The 20,317-nt window shown below is 49.9% G+C and overlaps 1 protein-coding gene and 1 long non-coding RNA gene across 20 annotated transcripts in view; one reads left to right on the forward strand and one right to left on the reverse strand.

Moving 5' to 3' along the window:
* Positions 1–20,317, reverse strand: part of SMAD6 (SMAD family member 6) — a 232,618-nt gene that overhangs the window by 136,773 nt on the left and 75,528 nt on the right. For 5 of the 19 annotated variants that reach the window (XM_086322860.1, XM_086322858.1, XM_086322859.1 and 2 more), the window contains one exon: positions 17,847–19,668. The exons of the other annotated variants lie outside the window; for them this stretch is intronic. In XM_086322860.1, the coding sequence (XP_086178986.1) occupies positions 19,127–19,668 (542 nt within the window). In that variant the 3' untranslated portion in view covers positions 17,847–19,126. Of the gene's footprint in view, positions 1–17,846; positions 19,669–20,317 lie in introns of those variants that run through there. 19 annotated transcript variants of the gene reach the window in all.
* Positions 544–17,846, forward strand: LOC147365307 (uncharacterized). Its single transcript, XR_015135401.1, has 2 exons — positions 544–1,248; positions 17,586–17,846. It is a non-coding gene; the product is annotated as an uncharacterized LOC147365307 (long non-coding RNA).

A 20,317-nucleotide genomic window follows, 5' to 3' on the forward strand; every position in this document is an offset into this window, starting at 1 on the left:
TGACTTGGAGAAAATGAAGTGCAGCGGTCCTCAAACCTGAGCGCACATCAGAGTCGCCTGGGAGGGCTTGTTAAACCTCAGCTCTCTGGCCTCTACCCACAGTGTTTCTGATCTACCAGGGCTGGGGTGGGGGCCTGAGACTCTGCATTTCTGACCAGTCCCCAGGTGATGCAGTGCCACTGATCCAGGGACCAATTTGGAAACCCTCTGACCTAGGGGAACTCCTGTCCCTACCCCAAAAGGAGTAGTTTGGAGGCCAGGCCAGAGGCAGTGCCAGGGCAGTCACACCAGGAGGGGTATCTTTCCAGCAGCCGGGGCTCCAAGGACACCAGAGGGGGGCTCGTCAGGGGCCTGAGGCCCCTCTGCAGGCCTCTCCTCCAGGCCGGTTCCCTCCTGCCTGGCCCGGCGCCCTGGCCCTCAGAAGGCCCCTCCACCCAGCTTTGTTTGCATTCCTGGAGCCTGCGTCAGCTTGGGCAGTGGGCATGTCTATGCGGGCAGGCCTGGCGCAGTCCTGACGGCTGGCCCTGCTCCCCAGGCCTCCTGGGCAGGCACTGCAGTGGCCACGCAGGGCTCACTTAGCAGGCCTGGTGACTCACGCTTCCTCCCGGATTCCGGGAAATGCTTTCCTCCTGTTGCTGCTGCTGCTTTTTTTCTTGTTTAATGAGAAGTTCTCTGCAGACTTCCATGGCAACCTCAGGATGGAGAGGCAGGGGGAGAAGGTGGACAAATCCATTCCCAAGAGGGGCCCCAAGAATTCCCATCACACACACACATACACCCTTGCCAGCCCTGGCCGGAGCCCCCAACCCACCATGGAGCTCTGGTCCAGGAGGGCTAGCCCCAGAAATGCTTGCTTTTATTAAAAAGGAATGGCCTCACAAAGGCACGACTGTAGGAAAGGTTGTAATTTGCCCAAATAAAACTTAATTTGATCCATGAAATAGCTGTGGTTTATTGTGTAATAGACGTGCTATGTGTTTCAGTTTAATAGAAGCCAATATAATAGGGGGCCAGCCGGGGCCTCCAGAGACCAGCCTCTTTCCCACCACGCACAGTAGGGCCACACAGCCCGCCCTGATGGCGAGACCCTCCACCGGGAGCCAATGGAGAAGGGCTGGCCACAGACTCCTGGCCCAGACCACAGAGGCCCGCGGGAGAGACAGCCCAGGGACAGAAGAGCAAGAGCACTTGAAGGAAAAGAAAAAAAAAAAGAAGAAACGAAAACCACCCTTTTTCCAAAGCAAGACTGTAAGTGTGAGTCTGAGGAGGGGGCTGTAGGGACTGAGTCACTTTCCTGTCCCCTGCTGGAGTGGGAGGGCCCCTTCCAGAGGCTGTGGGAGAAAGAAGGATTGGTCTGTCAGCTGGCACGGGTAGGGAAGGGAGCCTCTAGGACGGTCCCTGGGGAGTAGGTAGCTGGCTCGGCCTCCAGAGCCTCCGTATGCAGGGTCAGGGCGGAGGAGGTTCAGGCTGTGGGGGGAGACCCAGTGTGGGGGCGCTGAGTGGCTCACGTGGGTATGGCGGGGCCCCAGAGATGGTCCAGGCAGCATTCCCTGCCCCCGGCAATCCTGAGAGCCCAGACTGACGGCCAGAGGGAGTAAATAAGCTGGGTGGTGGGTGCTCAGTCGCTCAGTCGTGTCTGACTCTTTGCAACCCCGTGGACTTCAGCCCACAAGGCTCCTCTGTCCGTGGAACTTTCCAGGCAAGAATACTAGAGTGGGTTGCCATTTCCTCCTCTAGGGGATATTCCCGACCCAGGGATCGAACCCTCCTCTCCTGCATCTCCTGTATTGGCAAGCAGATTGTTTACCTCTGAGCCACCTGGGGAGTATAGTAAATAAGCCACACAGGGTCAAATAGCCAGGGAGCAGCTCAGCTGGGTCTCAGTCCATAAACCCTGATGACACACTGGTGCTGGGTCTGGGACAGGGACCAGTAGCTGGTGTGCCAAAGTGGTCTTCCAGATACCAGGAGTATTGGCCAGCTGACAGAGACCAACAGAGAAGGGGAAGGGACGTGGGTGGAAGGAGCAGGGTCTCACATTTGTCTGCCATTCTCTGTGAGCTCGGCATTGCTCTCAGCAAGTCATGTGCATTATCTCACTTAATCCTCTTGACGGTTCTATATAGTAGGTAATATGTGTGCTCAGTCGCTCAGTCATGTCCAACTCTTTGTTACCACAAGGGCTGTAGCCTACCAGGCTCCTCTGTCCATGAGATTCTCCAGGCAAGAATATGGAGTGGGTTGCCAGGCTCTCCTCCAGGAAATCTTCCCGACCCAGGGATCAAACTCACATCTCTTGAGTCTCTTGTGTTGGCAGGCAAGTTCTTTACTACTAGCGCCATCTAGGAAGCCCAAATATACTAGATATTGGTGGTTCCATTTTTCAGATGAAGAAATTGAGGCCAGGGTGGCTTGTCCTAAATCATAGTTACCCATGGACCCTCTACTGCCTCCTGTGGGTGAAGACAGCATCCAGTTACCAGCTCCCCCTGCCCCACCCCATTCCCTAGTCCTTTCTGGCCCCTGGGTCTAGGTTGTTCCTGATTGATTCTCCCCACGAGTGCTTCCCTAAAAAAGGCCTTTATTTGGCTCAGTTTGACCTTCGACAAACCTCTGAGCCTCAGTTTTCTCCAACCAGTCCATTCTGAAGGAGATCAGCCTTGGGATTTCTTTGGAAGGAATGATGCTAAAGCTGAAACTTTGGCCACCTCATGCGAAGAGTTGACTCACTGGAAAAGACTCTGATGCTGGGAGGGATTGGGGGCAGGAGGAGAAGGGGATGACAGAGGATGAGATGGCTGGATGGCATCACTGACTCGATGGACGTGAGTCTGGGTGAACTCCGGGAGTTAGTGATGGACAGGGAGGCCTGGCATGCTGCGATTCATGGGGTCGCAAAGAGTCGGACACGACTGAGCGACTGAACTGAACTGAACTGAACTGAACAATTACACATACCCCACAAAGGCTGTTGTGGAGATTAAATGAGATATCATGTAAAAAGCACCTGAGCCATGATTTCGCCTTCAGAAGATATTCCTTAAGTCCATCCATTTCAAACAACTCCATTGAGAATACTATATGCCAGGTAAATTCTGGACATTAGTTTACGAGGAAGAAACACCTAGATTTGAATTCCAGCTCTGCCATTTACTTGCTGAGTATCTGGAGGTTACTTTACCTCCCTCAGTTTCACCATCTGTAAATTGGACATAACATTACCTATTTCACAGGGATGATGGGATAATTAAATGAGATTATAGATGGCACATAATAGATAGTGCTCAATAAATAACAGTTACTTCCTCCTCATCATCCACATTATTATTCTCTTTCTAAACTCTCTTTTATGGCATGGCCTCCAGTGTGTAGCAACAACATGTCTAATGCAATGTTGCCCCCTAACCCTGCTTGACCTGTGTCCCCTCTCCCTCAAAGGTGTCTCAGTCTATCTGTGAACTAGGGTTTTGGTGCTGAGGCTCACAGAACTGTCGGTATCCCAGGCACCCCAGAAACCCATCACACATGAACCTAATGACTGAGAGAATGGAAAGCAGTTTCCCTGGAAGCATGGTCTTCTGTTCTTCCAAGGAAATGTCCTTTTTTTGCCAACCCCACTGTTGAGCTGAGAAGGGCGGGTCTGTGCGGCATCCAGAGGGACAGCAGCCTCATTGATCAGGGTGGGGTCTTCCAGGGAGAGCAGCCGAAAAGTCTTCTCTGAAAGCCAAGTGAGAGAGGAAATGCGCCCCATCACCTCTCTGGGAACTGCGGGCATGCGCCTCTCTTCCCCTCCTACCCTGCTAACTCCCACCTGGACCTGACAGATGGCAGCAAGGCCAGGGAGCCCAGTTAGAAAGCTGTGCTGTGGCCCGGCCACCTAAAGCCACAGTGTGGGGCTTATACGAGATTGGAGCCATCGAGACTGTGGCTCAGCTGTGTGTGAGTGTGTGTGTGTGTGTGTGTGTGTGTACACTTTTCCCTTTATGTCTTGTGAAGTTTTCCCAGGACTTTGCAGAGGTACTATAGAGGTCAAGGGAGATAGTTGAGAGGTGAAGTACACTATACAAATGTAAGGTTCAGACTTCCCTGGCAGTCCAGTGGTTAAGACTCTGCCCTTCCAATGTAGGGGGTGCGGGTTCCAGCCCTGGTCTGGGAACTAAGATCCCACATGCCATGGGGCACCGCCAAAAAATGGGGGTAAAAATGTAAATTTCATTTATTGTCATTTAATACAAATTTCAACTAAGCAGAATACTGGCAGATAGAAATGTTTAATTAAGACTAAACACCAAATCCCTTGTGGTTCAATGTTTATAGTGGAGAGTCTGGTTTTATAATTATAATTTATAATAAAGTTTAATATAATATAATAAAGATAATGCATGCTCATTGTAGAAAATTTAAAAAACATGGGAAAGTATTTTTTAAAAAACAAATGCTAAAACTACCCCTAACTCCACAACCCAGAAATATTCACTGGATATATTTTATATACATGTTTATGCATTAATATCACAATATTGATATATATGTGTCAGGGATGGAATTTCAGTGCTTACTGTATTATTTATGTACATATGGAAATGAAGTACTTTACATATGTATAGATTTATCACTAGGTTTTTTTTTTCCCATTTGTCATTATATCATAAATTTTCCAAATAATTGAAAAGATTCTAAAACATGATATTTTTCTTTATAACACATGCAGATGGTAGGATAAATAGTTCAGAAAAATAGAAATTGGAAAGAAAAAACTCCCCCAGCTCACTTTGATCTTCCCTCCCATTTTCTCAGGCACAATTGCCGTAACAATTAAACATAAAAAAAAAATTAAACGTGAGTTTTAAAAGCTGCATAAAATTTTGTCACATAGATGTGCCATCATTTCTGTAATTCCTTATATTAGACAGTTAGACTTTTAAAATTTTTGCTGCCGTACCAAATGAATATTTCTCAGGAAAAATCCCCAGAGGCAGAACTGCTGGCACAGAGGGCATAACATTTTTAAGGCTTTTGATCCATACTGAGAAACTGATTTCCTGAAAACTGCTCCCCCGCCCCGTTTGTTGGCCCGTCAGCACAGAAGTACATTCATCTTATTTACCTCACTCCATCTCAGCCCCGTTGAGGGCTATTTTTTTTATAGTCTGGCCAAGGTGATAAGTGAAAAATAACATCTTGCAGTTTCAATTGAGGTTTTGTTTTCTAAAGAAGTTAAACATATTTTTAGACACTTACTTTCAAATATAAACATAAACTTAGTCACATTTTTTCCCCTTCATCAATTTTCTTTTCATGTCCACTGTGCATTTTTTTTTTCCTATTGAGGTTCTTAATTTTTTTCTTTTTGATTTGCCAGGGCTCTTTACATATGTGTTGTTATTTTAATTCTATTTATGGGATGTTTTGATATACAGAAGTTTCCAATCTCAAGCACACAAACATATACATACATCTTTTTCTTTATAATTTCTTCCATGACTGCTGGTGCTTAGAGACCCTTCCCATCCACAGATTAAAATCATGAACATTTTATTCTAGTTATTTCATGGTTTGTTTTCACATTTTGCAGTCTCAGCCATCTGGAATCTGTTCTGCTCTGTAGTGAGAGCTGAAGGTGGAGCTATTGTCTCTCCTCCCCACTACACTCGTCCATCTCCTTGGTTTCCTAGGCACCACTCATAAAGCAAAACCTCCTTTCTAGAAGTGAAAGTGAGTCGCTTACTTATGTCTGACTCTGTGATCCTATGGACTGTAGCCCACCAGGTTCCTCTGTCCATGGAAATCTCCAGGCAAGAACACTGGAGTAGCCTTTCCCTTCTCCAGGGGATCTTCCTGACCCAAGAATCGAACTCATGTCTCCTGCAATGCAGGCAGATTGTTTACTGTCTGAGTCACCAGGGAAGTCCTTTCTAGGAGATTCCGCAAAGTGTAGCAGCCACAGACACTGTGCCATCACCACCTGAAGACGCCCCCAGCCCTCCAGTAATACCTTCTGTACACAAAAGCACTCAACAAATAGGTGACCCAAGGGCGCCTGGATGGGAGAAGACAATCCTCACCATGCCATTCATAACACATGTGCTTATCTCCTAATGTGTTAAGTACTTTTAAGATATTCCAAACTTTAAAGGAAAGGAGTTTGACAATGAAGCACCAGAGTGGGTGAAAGGCATCTAGAAGAGGGAACGGCATAAGCAGGGGCTGGAGGGACCTCCCTGGTGACCCAGTGGCTAAGTCTCCACGCTTCCAATGCAGGGGGCTGGGGGGTTCGAGGTCTGGTCAGGGAACTAGATCCCACACATGCCGCAACTAAAGATCCTGTGTGCCACAACTAAGACCCAGTGCAGCCAAATAATACATAATAAATATTTTTTCAAAAATTAGCAAAGGTTTGGAGTCACAAATCAGTTTGGCCTATTTAGGGAACATGGTTGGTTCAGACTTGGGAGGGTGAGGGGACTGAGAAGGGCCTGATACATCCCGTAAGGGGCTTGGACTTTGATGGGCAGCCAAAGGATAGCTTTTTGCAGAGGAACAACTTACTAAGCTGCATTTTAGGAAGATCCATCTGGGCACAGCATAGAGAGGGGAACAAACAGAGTTCCTAGAGGCTGGTGGAGGGATCCGCTACGAGAGGGTGATGGTGATGCCACAGAAAGATCGTGTGATGGAGCCAAGGTGGTCCCGGGCTGCCCCTTCTAAGCCTGGAAGTCTGTCCTCGAACAAGCGAGCACTGGACTCCACTCACTGTGAGACACCACCCACCGGGGAGGATTCTGAGCCCCTTTGCCCTGGTCCCAGTCTCGGTGCGCTTGGCTGCTCTGGGGCTGAAAGCCTAGGATACAAAAACCTCGGAGCCCAAAGGCCAGCAGATTTTGAAGCAGGAGTGATCTCAGTCGAACCCTAGCTCTATGCCTTATTTCCTGTGAGACTTCAGGCAAAGCACTGAGCTCTTGCTAGCCTCATTCTTCCATATCTATAAAAGAGGACAGCCATATCTGTAGAAAGGGCTAGCGTGAGAGTCCAGTGTGAGTATTCCGTTAGTGGGAGGGGGACTCGGTCTATGTCAGTACCATACCACTGCCCTAAAGGTTAAGTCTCCTGCTTAACCCAAAGGAGTGGCCAGGTTTAAGGGCCAGGAAGGCAGGTGGTATCGGAGCAGACAAACAACAGTTGATAAAAGAACCCTGGGCCAGTGTGTGTGTCTGACTGGCCCTCTCTGCTCTGCTGTCTTTCCCTCCCAGCCCTCTGTTGCTGGTGCCGCTGCTGTTGCTGTTTAGCCCCTTCAGTCAAGTCTGACTCTGTGTGACCCCGTGAACTGTGGCCCACCAGGCTCCTCTGTCCGTGGAATTCTCCAGGCAAGAACACTGGAGTGGGTAGCCATTTCCTCCTCCAGGGGATCGTCCTGATCTAGGGATTGAATCCAGGTCTCCTGTCTTGCAGGCGGATTCTTTACCACTGAGCCACCAGGGAAGTCCTCCCAGCCCTCTATCAAGCCCTTATTCTCTTCTAGGTCATGTCTCAGACCACATCAGTGCTTGCAACAGTTCCCATCTTGTTTTCCAAAACACTTTCCTGCTTCCAAGTTCATTTATTCCTTGCAACCACTCTGTGAAAACAAGTATTAGACCCATTTCATAGATAAAGAAACTGAGACCACTCCCTTGTAGAGAGAAGGTGGTAGGAAGCCCTTTGGCTGCTTTATGCTTCCCCAGCCTTCTCAGCCTCCCAACCATGGTGTTCAGAGTTAGGGCACTGGCTGAGAGGCATGAAATTCTATAAGCCACGGTCTTCGAGGTTCATGAAAGCATCCCAGCACCTTAGATGAGGGAAAGCTAATGAGCACTGGAATAAGAGTCAGGCAGACTCAGTCACAACCCAGCACCACCACGTGGCTGTATGACCTTCAGGCAATCACTTCACCTCTCAGAGTTTTTGCTTCTCATCTATAAAACAGGCATCATCCCACAGACGCTAAAGCACTGCTGGGAGCGTGAAGCAAGAGAGCTGATGGTATCAGTTACTTACTGCTGTGTAACAAACTCCACTGTTTTTAGAAAGACTATCTCCCCAAACTAGTCAGTCCAACCCGTCCTATTTGTCAACACCATCAGTTCCACCAGATGCCTGAGTGATGGGAGCTGGGTGAGGCAGACATTCCAAGGTGCTGACAGGTGTTCTGCATGGGAGGTGCAGGAATAGGGGATATCTCATGCTGTTTCCCATAACTTCTTGGTTTGCGAAGGTTAAGAGAAATAGTGATCAAATCATGGTCAGTGCTATTTGGTGGTAGATAGCTAATCCAGCAGTGCATTTAAGGCATGCGCACCAATGTGGCAGCTGCACGGGGTGCTGCCCATTGTGAAGAAGGTCCTGATAGGCAAGGTGTTCCCTTCCCAGGTGCTGGGTTGCTGCTTTTCCTCCACTGCCACAAAAGCTGTGTGTTCTCTCCCAGTATCTATCTTTTCCACACTCACCCTTTACTTGTACCCAAACCTTTCACCCAGAAGGGCCAGGTACACTGAGTGGCAAGGGACTTTAATAAAAACTAACGAGAACTCCATCGGAATCCCCTTTTGGTCAAGACTACCAAGCATAGGGTGCATTCACTAGGCTGGCCATTCAGGGAAACTAAGTCGTTGGCCCAGGAATGGTTAGGGCAGAATCTCCATAAATCCACTCCCCAACCGTTTTCATCCTGGTTATTACCCAGGAGGTGACCCAGAGTTGGGTGATCCCTTTCTGGGGACAGTCACAATCAACAACCAAGCTGCCTTATTCAGGTGTGTGGACCAAGAAGAGGGGAGGGAGAGAAAGTTGGGAATGTTGACCCAACCTAGACCATCCCTGTGAACAGCAGGGAGCAGGGACGGTCATGAACACTTTGACCAGCAGCCCATTGTCAAGTGTCTTCTGCAGTAAGTTTGCACCGTTGTTAAACTGCAAATGGCCCTGAATGTGAAAACATGACCCAGATCAGCTTCGGGGCCAAAATGCTGTGGCTGGAATTGGCTGATCTGACTGCCAGTGACAACATAACTTAAAAATGTGTCAACAGCATGGAAGCATACATCCACAGCCCCAAGACGGGGTCAGAGGTCTGAAGCAGTCAATCTCCCATAAGCAGCCACGGTTCATGCTTACAGGTCAACTTTGGGCAGCAGTCTCAGGCTTGGCGGACTGTGTAGAAACATGCCATCCTTTCCTTGCTCAGGTCTCTGAGGGTAGTCATGTCTGGTAGGGGATAGGTTCAGGCAGCTACAGGGGGCAGGCTGGCTAGGGCAGGCATGCCAGTCAGTCTCATAAGAGAACAGACCATTTCCAACAGGTGTCTGCAGGAATGACCAACAAAGTTCAATCAGCAGCCTCAATTAGTGGCAACAGTTTATGACCCTATAGAGAGGTGTCTTTTGGAGAAGGCAATGGCACCCCACTCCAGTACTCTTGCCTGGAAAATCCCATGGATGGAGGAGCCTGGTAGGCTGCAGTCCATGGGGTCGCTAAGAGTCGGATACGACTGAGCGACTTCACTTTCACTTTTCACTTTCATGCATTGGAGAAGGAAATGGCAACCCACTCCAGTGTTCTTGCCTGGAGAATCCCAGGGACGGGGGAGCCTGGTGGGCTGTCGTCTATGGGGTTGCACAGAGTCAGACACGACTGAAGTGACCTAGCAGCAGCAGAGAGGTGTCTTTAATTTGCCAGTTTGTAGTTCTCCTAGTGACAAATTAAACAGCCAGGTCATTGGTTAGATCCAAGAGACAACAAAACTATAACAAACTCCATCAAGAGGACTGTTGGCTGGAGCTATGAGAACAGTCATTCTGCCCACTGAGCACAGTGGCTGTGCCCATTCGCAGAGCTGGCACACTGATGCGGAGTAGATGCCGCCGCCCAGTGGACCCCATCAGGACAAACCCAACCTGCAGTAGTAAGAGCCCCGATACCAGTCCATTCTCCACCTATGGTTTCCTCCTGGATTTTGTCTCCGGGAAATTTCCCCAAGAAAGTCAAAATTACCTTAGAGCAGCCAGGACCCACTTATAGACTCCCGACTGTCACCTCTGCCTGGATCTAAAGTCAGTAGGACACACTGGATGAGGGGCTGAGTCATCATTCTTCCCTAAGGAGCGTGACTGTCCCACCCTCTTGTCTCAAGCGAACCAGCTGAAGTTCTAAGGATCCCTCGGTTTCCTGTCCATGTCAGTGGTGAATTTCTCTCCTTTCTCAGTGTAAGTACCCATCTCCATAACTGCTACCTAAAAGGCAAGAACAACCTCCATCCCCCAGGAGAAATTCTAGTGAGAAACTCTCTTCGATAAAAGGCAATAAAATATAGGGACATCTATTGCTCAGAGGGTAAAGCATCTGCTTGCATTGCGGGAGACCTGGGTTCGATCCCTGGGTCAGGAAGATCCCCTGGAGAAGGCAATGGCACCCCACTCCAGTATTCTTGCCTGGAAAATCCCATGGACGGAGAAGCCTGGTAGGCTACAGTCCATGGGGTCGCAGAGTCGGACAGGACTGAGCGACTTCACTTCACTTTATTGCCCGATTGGCCATAAATCTTGATCAATATATTTGCTACTGAGTTCCATGGACTTCCTCAAAATTCCATTAACTGGCTTGTAAGACCCTCCTCTTTCCTTATCCAGAAAGCCATGTCTCTCTCAAGATCCCTCCTGCATCACTGTCAAAGTCTATCAAAGGATCTGAGACTTTACCCAATTTGTAAGACAATAAGTTAGCTTGCCCTGTTTCCTGGATGCTGACAGAAGACACGAGACTCCTGGTTCAGAGACGACGGGTTTCCAGTACTCAGGGCACTGCTGGCAGCATGTCTGCATTGGTTTTCTTGTGGTGCAAAGAGGGGCGAGTGACAAATTCACACCCAGTAGAGTGCTTTATAGGAGCAGAATCCTAAGCTTGGGAACCCAAATCTTTTATAAGGGTTAGTTAAATGCCTGTCCTTTGCACCAGAGGGAGACACTATCTCTAAGGCTCTTGGTTGTCGTATATCCTTGAAGAAAGAGTCTGGAATACAAGCAGTCTGTGCCTTTGCTGCCAAGATTCTTAGAGAGTCCCATGGAGAATTATCTCCCCACACTACAAGCTTTCTCATTTGGTCCCTACGTGATAGAGGATATCATTCTCATTTTATGTATGAGAAAACCACAGCCCAGAGGAAACAGATGAAAAGTTCAGAGAGAGTGGAAAATGGTGGAGCCAGGATTCAAACATCAAAGCTTTCCACTTCTCTGCAAAACCGGCCCAAATTCCTCAGCAACTGCAGTTCAGACAGAAGGCTTGACCAAGAAGGTGGCAAAATCTCTCATTCAGAGATGGTTTTCGTGGCTCTTCTCACCCTAACCATGACAAATTCCAGAACAGACTTACCTCAAAGGCCTTTGGCTTATCCTGGTCACTTGGGAGCCCACCCCTGAGGTTTAGAAATTGTCCCAGGGGATGTTTGATGACATCGCCTGCTTAAGCTAGGGCCAGGCCGGCCAGAGCCCTCCCTGAGTGGAAGACCCCTGGGACTCTACAGCCTCAGACTTGGATAGAATGGGATCCCAAATATGCAGACTAATTCCTCAGTTTAAAAATCCTTGTGTGGCTCAAGCTGTTTCTTCCTCCCTGCAAGTCGTGGCAGGGACACCCCTCAGCACAGCCAGGGCCTGGCAGAGACCTGGGCTGTGCGCCCAGATGGGGCCAAGGGGCCCAAGGGTCAGACCTCAGCCCCGGAGCCCCAGAGTGCGGAGAGCTTGGGAGCCAGCCGAGGCCTGTCACCAAGGCGCCACTCGGCTTTCTGGGGATCCGATGTGGTTTTTGACGTGTATTGACATTATATGTTGGGCAGCACAAAGCTGGGGATTCTTAAAGAGTCAAAAGAGCTGTCATGAGGGCCAGGAACGGCAAGCATCGTCGCTCCACGGGTGGACGAGGAGAGCGAAGTGGGAACGAGGTGGGGGTAGGGTTGCCACTTCCGAAGGATCTGCTTCCAGTACACATGCTCAGAAAGCACCAAAATGCTGCCCATTTTAGACAATTTAAGGAGCTTAGCCAACATTCTATGGCCAACAGAGAAGATCTTTTTTCCCCCCTTCTCTACAAAAACTCATGAATAGATGTGTTTGGTTCGCAGTGTTAAGGAAAGCCGACTTGGACCGCGTGCATGTATGCAGTGTTGTTTATATGCATGTTTTCCTAGGCATTCCTAAAGCCCCATTTTGTTCATTGCTCAGAGATGAGAACTAGAAAGTGAAACTACAATCAATAAACATTCCCAATTAATGTGCTGGTTCAAGCAAAACCGACCCCCAAAAGCTGGCAATAAATATAGTATTTTAAAAATTCAACAAATGCTAAATGGGACTATAAGCAGGTCCTATTCTAACCGCTTCACAAATAGAAACCCATTTAATTTCATCTTCCTAACCATCCTAGAAGGTGTCCATGCTAACAAATGAGGAAACTGAGGCACAGAATCCTTAAATAACTTATCCGAAGTCACTTAGCTGGAGGCAGAGCTGGGCCTGGAGCCCCGGGAGTCGCCTCCAAAGCTTGTGAGCTCAGTCAAGTTCAGAAGTGCACCATTCATTCGAAGGATGAGGGGGGTGGGGGTGGGTAGGTAGGAACACCAGCTCTGGAACCAGAGATCTGGGTGGGAATCTTCCATCTGATACTTACTAGCTATGTGACCCTGCTTAACTTCCCTGAGCCTCATCTATAAATCAGGGATAAGGATTAAATGAGATAATACAAAGTGCCTAGTATAGAACACTCAGATGGTAAAGAATCTGCCTGCAATGAGGAGACCCAGGTTTGACCCCTGGGTGGGGAAGATCCCCCGAAGAAGGGAATGGCAACCCACTCCAGTATTCTTGCCTGGAGAATTCCATGGACAGAGGAGCCTGGAAGGCTATAGTCCATGGTGTCACAAAGAGTCAGATATGACAGAGTGACTAACACTTTAGTATATATTAATAACAAGTCCCTTAATAAATGAAAACTGTTATGGTTATTGCTAAACAAAGTAAGGGTTCTATTACTAGCAAGCGCCCCAGCTCCTCTCAGCAGATCCAATATGAAAGCCCACCCTAGGGCTTCCCTGGGTGGCTCAGTGGTAAAGAATCCACCTGCCAAAGCAGGAGACAGGTTCGATCCCTTGTCCAGGAAGACCCCACGTGCTCTGGAGCAACCGAGCCGGTGTATTACAGCTACTGAGCCTGTGCTCTAGAGCCTGGGCTCCGTGAGAAGAGAAGCCACTGCAATGAGAAGCCGGCACACCACAAAGAAGAGTAGCCCCTGCTCACTGCAACTAGAGAAAAGCTGGCACAGCAAAAAAGTCCCAGCACGGCCGAAGATCAACAAATATATGAAATTTTTAAAAGAGAAAGTCCACCTTAGGTTTTGGGGTGGGCAGCAAACAATCTCTAGAAGCCCTGGGCTCCTCCAGACGGCATCATCAAGACATCTGGTTTAGACCTTTCATTTTTGAGGGGAAATTAAAGCCCAGGGAGGGGCCTTTCCTAGCGCCATTCAGCCAGGTCTCCCACAGTGCCCCCAGGGAGTCAAGGAGGTCACATTAAAAACCATCTGTATCCTCTGCTCAGCCCATGAGCTCCTGGTCTCACACTCAGAAATTCTAGGTATTTCATCTACACTCCACTAGCCTCACTATGACCTGCATTGAAAACAGCAAGGCTGAGAGGCTGTTTCAACTCATATTCCCGGTGACAGTCAGCCTTCACTGGACTCCCCTTTTCCCAGTATCCTCCACCGAGCCCACCCAGGCCAAGGTGACACACAGCTTCCTCTGGGTTATCCAGGCTGCCGGAAGTCAGCAAAACCCTCAATCTCAGGGTGAAGAATTGTAAAACTTTGTCTTCATTTGCCTTTTATTAAAAAGCATAGGGAACACAACAAGGAGAATATTCTTAATGCCACAGAACCACACACTGAAAAATGGTTAAAATTGCAAAGTTTCTGCTATGTGTATTTTACCACAATAATAACACTAACCACAAAAACATAGAAAAGATGAAAAAGTTCTGGGGAGGGTTGGTGGTGATGATTGTGCAACAGTGCAAATGTACTTAATGCCACTGCAAAATGGTTCAACTGGTCACTTTTACACTATATATGTTCTTTTTTTTAACCACAATTAAAAACAAACACAACCAAAAAATGATCTCTACCACTAACCTTCTTGCCTCTCCTCTGCTTTGGTCAGACTAATGCAGGTTTCTCAGAAGCCTTTACAGCATCTCTGAGAGCTCAACTCTGAAAGGAGCCCCAGGTCAAGGGTTTGGCCTCCATTGGCCATTGCCTTGCTGTGTGACCCTGGTTAGCAGCCTGACCTCTCTGAGCTTCAGTTCTATGACAGTAATAGAACTAGACATTTTCTGATTCTGTATTCTAAGTCATTAAAGGGATGCCCCCTCTCAAATCAGGAATTCTTGCTACCACAGCCCCAAGAGGGTAAAATAAGACTATAGGACTGGGGCTTGAGGCTAGTGGAGGGCGTGAAGGTTCTTAGAGGCCTAGAAAAAGTCAGCTGGGGTTGTCATGGAGACGCATGGTACTAATAAACATACCCCCCTCTGGATGCCTGCTCATTCCTGCAGTTTATAAAACACGCCCACATCTAGTACTCCCATGACCCTTTCACTCCACAAACATCCAGAAAGCCCATCCTCTGTGTCCGGCACTGGGCTAGACCAAGGTCATAAGACATCTCTGGCTTCCAGGAGACTCCTAGGGAGGAGAGAGGGGACAGCAGCATGGTCAGATCTTGCACTGGGCAGGCCAGGGCATGGTCAGGAGCAGGGGGCAGTTTGGGCAAAGGCCTAGCGGGGACAGAGAGGTCTGGAGTGTGGCATTAGATGGTACTGGACCAAGAAGACTCAGGGCAGGGCTAGGTCCTCTCAAAGGCAGTTCTATATCCTAAAGACACAGGCAGTCATCGGAGAGGTCACCATCACATGGAGGAGGTTCACTGTCAGATTTGGGTGCCGGGGTTTCCCTGGTGGCTCAGTGGTAAAGAATCCGCCTGCCGATGCAGAAGACATGGATCCAACCCCTAATCGGGGAAAACCCACATTGCCGCGAAACAACGAAGCCCATGCACCACAGCTACTGAGCCTGTGCTCTAGAGCCCAGGAGCTGCCACGGAAGCCCACGTGCCCTAGAGCCCACACTCTGCTACAAGAGAAGCTACTGAAACGAAAAGCCTGTGCACTGCCACTAGAGAGCAGCCCCTGCTCCCCGCAACTAGAAAAAAGCCTGAGCAGCAATGAAGATCCAGCACAGCCAAAAACAAATAAATTAATTATTTGTTAAAAAAAGATCTGGGTGCAGACCATGACTCTGGGTGAGGAGTGGATTGAAAGGGGTGGGAGAGGGAAGGAGGCCTATTCAAGAGGCCACAGCAGCTGTTGGTGGAGGCCCTGGCATCCTGGACTGCTGCTAAGTCGCTTCAGTCGTGTCCGGCTCTGTGTGACCCCATAGACGGCAGCCCACCAGGCTCCCCTGTCCCTGCGATTCTCCAGGCAAGAACACTGGAGTGGGTTGCCATTTCCTTTTCCAATGCATGAAAGTGAAAAGTGAAAGTGAAGTCACTCAGTTGTGTCTGAATCATAGCGACCCCATGGACTGCAGCCCACCAGGCTCCTCCGTCCATGGGATTTGCCAGGCAAGAGTACTGGAGTGGGCTGCCATTGCATAACAGGCATTAATTCATGTAATCTTCCTGACAATCCTAGGATGGAAATACTCTTGTAATTCTGATGAGGAAACTCGGGCACAGAGAGGTTAAATAACATGCCTCAGATCACTTTATGTGGTAAGTGGCAGAGTCTGGATTAGAACAAGGCAGTTACAGCCAAAGACAGCCGGAACAATGAAGCCCTCTGAAATGTGTGGGATGGAAGCTTCCGGAACAGATAGTGGGAAGGGATGGGGGGAGTTCCCAGAAGTGAACAGAGGTGTGTGCACACTCTCTGGAGTAATGAGGGAATCTGTGTTCAGACATTGAGGAAGCAGCCAGATCAGGCGTTCTGAGACCTGGGGTTCAGGCTCAGTTCTGCCCCGAACTTGCTGTGTGACCTTGGGCTCCTCATAGCTCTCTCTGAGCCTTGCGTTTTCTCAGCTGAAGCCTGAACACAAGATTTCTAGGACTCCTCACTCACCAAGCTGTACTTCTCTGGCTCATAGATCCATCCTTCCACACTCTCACACCCAGACACTTTCAGAGACTAAGGCAGGGAAGAGACAGGACGTAGGGGTGGGCTGTGCAGTAGAGAGAGAGGGGCAGAGGAGGGACTAACCCCTCTCCACAAATCTAGCCAATAGCAGGAAATCCATTCCCCCTCTGTCCCCATCCTAGGCCTGGGCCTGGGGGCAGTAAACCCCACCCACCGCACTTCCCAGAGCCTGCAAGGACCCGGCTCCCACCAGGCTCTCCAGAGACAGGGCCTTGTTTAGAAAGTGTCTTCTGGAGCCTGAGTCACCAATCCCTGGGTGGTCTGGGGAAACCACAAAGTTTCTGCCAGCACCACGACTGGGAAAGGGGGAGGATGGAGGTCCTGCTGTCACTTGTGACCTCAGCAACTCAGCCTGTCCTGTCTGGGACTCGGTTTCCCCCTGTGAACTGAGGGACCAGAATTGCAGCCTCAGACCCCTGCGAAGAAAGGCAGCCGTGAGGCCTCTCTGCAGCATTTGAGGCCTTCCAAGGAGCTCAGGGAGGTTCTCAGCCTGGGCAGTGGGCAGGCCTGGGAGCAAGACTGCTGCAAGGTTGAGGCCCCTGGGTCCCCAGAGTTCAGCCCTCCAGACTCAAGGGTGGTCCCCAGGGGGTAGGCCCACTCCAGCAAAGCCAGTCACAACCAGCACGAGAGGACGTTGGACAGGACGCCCAGCCTGCATCTGAGACAGAGACATGTCCTGTCCCCCAGGGAGCTTGGGCACAGGACAGTATTCCCATAAGCTTCCATTTCTCCATCTGGAAAGGGGGACTGGCCAAGAACACCCTCACAGAGGTTCTCGCTCCACGGGTAGTAAGGACTCACAGACAGTTCATGTCGGTAATCACTGACTTGAAAAGCAGACAGACAGTGATTCCGAACCCATCCTCCCAACAGAGCACAGTTCTGCTCACTGTGCCCCAGGAGGACCAAGGCCTGGACAGCGGGGACAGCAGAGGAAGGGGGGACTCCTGGGAAGCTCGGGTCTGGGGTGGCAGAGTGGAGTGAAAGGGACTGGGCTGGCTGACCTGGGTCCGAGACAGAATTAGAGGGGTGGAAAGGAGTCCACTGGCATAGAACTTTGGGAAATGAAGTAAAAATAGTGTAGTTCTTGGAGGATGTGGTGGCCATGATTCCCACCTCCGGGCATTCACACTCTAGTGTAGCAACACTTCCCCCCGCCCCCCACACACACCCGCCGCCAACACACACACACCCTGTAGCAAGAATGATTTGTGTGACCAATAGAACATGGCAGAAGTGATGGAATGACGCTTCTGAGATAAGGTTAGGAAAGACAGCAGCCTCACACTTGGTCTCTCTCTTTTGGATCAGTTGCTCTCGGGCAAGCCACGTCATGAGTAGCCCAATGGAGAGGCCTACGTGGTGAGGAACCGAGGCCTCCAGCCAACAGCCACGTGAGCAGGCTTGGAAGTGGGTCCTCCAGGCCCAGTTAAGCCTCAGATGACTGCAGCCCTGGCCGACAGCTTGATTGCAGCCTCAAGAGACCCTGAATCAGAACCACCCAGCTAAGCTGCTCCCACATTCCTGAGCACAGAAACTGTGTGATAATAAATGGTAGTTGTTTCAAGCTGCCAAGTTTTGGGATAATTTATTACGCAGCAATAGATAATACACAGGACTTCTCAGAGCATTTAATAGGCTAATGTAAATCTCCAAGAAAGAAGATATACAATGTAACATTCCCTAGTTATTTGGCCAAGAAGGCCTTCTTTTTTTGAGTTTTCTCAAGAGAGGAAACTGATTTAATATGGCTCTGGTCCTACAATTAGATGTAAGTTCTAACCTTGGTCAGTTTCATGAGCTAGTCATTTACCCTTCCAGAACCTTTAACTTTTTCCCTTTTATAGAGAAGAAAGAAACCACCTGCCTTTGCATCAATCATGAGGACAGCCCCAGATGGGCAGGTTCTGACCTCCTTGGTGAGGGATCAGAGGGTAGCTTATTTAGGTCCTAAAAGGGAGTTTCACCCTGGGGCTCAGGGAGCTTCCACAAGGCCATTAAGTGGGTCCAACACCCACCATCTCAGTCTTTCTTCCACAGATCATTTCCCCAAAGTGGTGAGAATTAGTCTTCTAGCTTGCAGACAGTTCAGAGATGGGAGATATGGACATCAGACTGAGAGCTGGCGTAAGCCAGAGCATGAGCCTCCCCATCAGATTGGAAGCACTTACCCAGGATGGATGGGCCACAAACTCCCCCTCCTTCTCCTGAATCCTGTGGACACCCCACAGCCAAGGGAGGGAAGGAACAACAGAACCTTCTCTGGTCTTAAGAACAAACATAGGTCCTTCCTTCCTTTTCAATGTAATTCCCTCTATTCTTTAACCGCTAAAAGACTGAAATCAAGTTTCAAATGCCTGACTGGTCAGAAACCCACGGAAACCCTGCACATCCCTCTTTGTTAAAAAGAAGACAGTTAAAAAAAAAAAAAAAAACTATAATGCGAATACTTTATTATCAACGAGTGACTGGTATTAGCTTTTTGTCTGGGCATTAATATTTCAGAAACCAGACACCAAACCCAGGCTTTTCCACCTGGCTCTGCTGTATCATTTTCTTTAAAGAAAAAAAAAAAAAACATAAAGAGGAAGGAGGAAGAGAAAGAAAATATATCTGTATTATAAGCCAAAGTGCGTCTTTCTTGTTTTGTCCATATACACACATTGCACCATACATAAATAATTACATTGTAAAAATGACTCCATAATTACAAGTATAATATATATTTCCATATAATATATAAAACTTTATATTAAATCTAGGTAGATGATATCTGGGGGGGGGGTTCGTCCGTGGGGGCTGTGTCTCTGGGCACGGGGCCCCCCCCGGCGGCGGGGCAGGTGGCGGGGGCGCTATCTGTGGTTGTTGAGAAGGATCTCGAGCCAGCAGGGGCAGGAGGTGATGAACTGCCGGGAGTAGCAGGGCCCCCAGCCCTTGGCGAAGCTGATGCGGACGCTGTTGGGGTCGTAGGGGCCGTCGGCGGCGTCGGGCTCGGGGCCGTGCTGGAGCAGGCCGGAGCGCTCGAAGTCGAACACCTTGATGGAGTAGCCGGGAGGCACCTTGCGGACCACCAGGGCGCGGCCGCCGGGCGCGTCCAGCGTCGGGGAGTTGACGAAGATGGGGTGCTCGCCGCGGTTGTAGGCCCACACGCCGTCAGGCTCCTTGCTGAGCAGGATGCCGAAGCCGATCTTGCTGCGCGTGCGCCGCACCGACTCGCTGCGCTGCTCCAGGTTGAGCTGGCCCAGGCAGAAGCCGCTGCCCTGAGGTAGGTCGTAGAAGATGCTGACGGCCTGGTCGTACACCGCGTAGAGGCGGCCCACCCGCGTCCGGTGCTCCCAGTAGGCCACGCTGCACCAGTGGCTCGGCTTGGTGGCGTCCGGAGACATGCTGGCGTCTGCGGGGCAAGCACAGGGCACGCAGCTGTTATTCCCGGGCAGCGGAGGTGGTATGGCTGCCTGGCCCGGGGAGAAAGGGGAGGTGCGTGGAGCTTCTAGCACCCCACAGACATGCGTAGCGTCTACTGCGGGCCAGGCTCTCCTCAAACTTAACCTGCAGGCCCCCTCGCCCAGCCCCACCCACAAACACACACAAAGGCAGGGCACCTAACTGTGCCAGGTGCCACGGGCACCCAAACACGAGCCACACCCGGCTCCGGCCCATAGAGTTTTACAAGCCTGCGGAAGAGGGACACACACCCACACACCCAAGGGAGGGGCTGAACGGTGAGCACCTACATTGTTCTGGGTGCTGTGCTCTGCAGGCCTCACTCCACACGTGATTCTCTGGGTCCTCCTGAAATGGCGAGGAGGCCACCTTCTCATTTTACAGATGAGGATCTGAGACTTGGCAGCCCAAGGCCACCCAGCTAGCGGGTGGCACCACCAGGATTTGAACCCAGTCAGTCCAAGCCTCGACTTGAACAGAGTGGGGTGAAGTGCAAGTTAGTCGCTCAGTCATTTCCGACTCCTTGTGACCCTGTGGACTATAGCCCGCCAGGCTTCCGTGTCCATGTGATTCTCCAGGCAAGAATACTGGAGTAGGTT

This window comes from Bos grunniens, chromosome 10 (genome assembly GCF_055505025.1).
Source record: "Bos grunniens cultivar Pamir isolate PY7600 chromosome 10, Bosgru_T2T1.0, whole genome shotgun sequence".
In the NCBI taxonomy this organism is placed as follows: domain Eukaryota; kingdom Metazoa; phylum Chordata; class Mammalia; order Artiodactyla; family Bovidae; genus Bos; species Bos grunniens.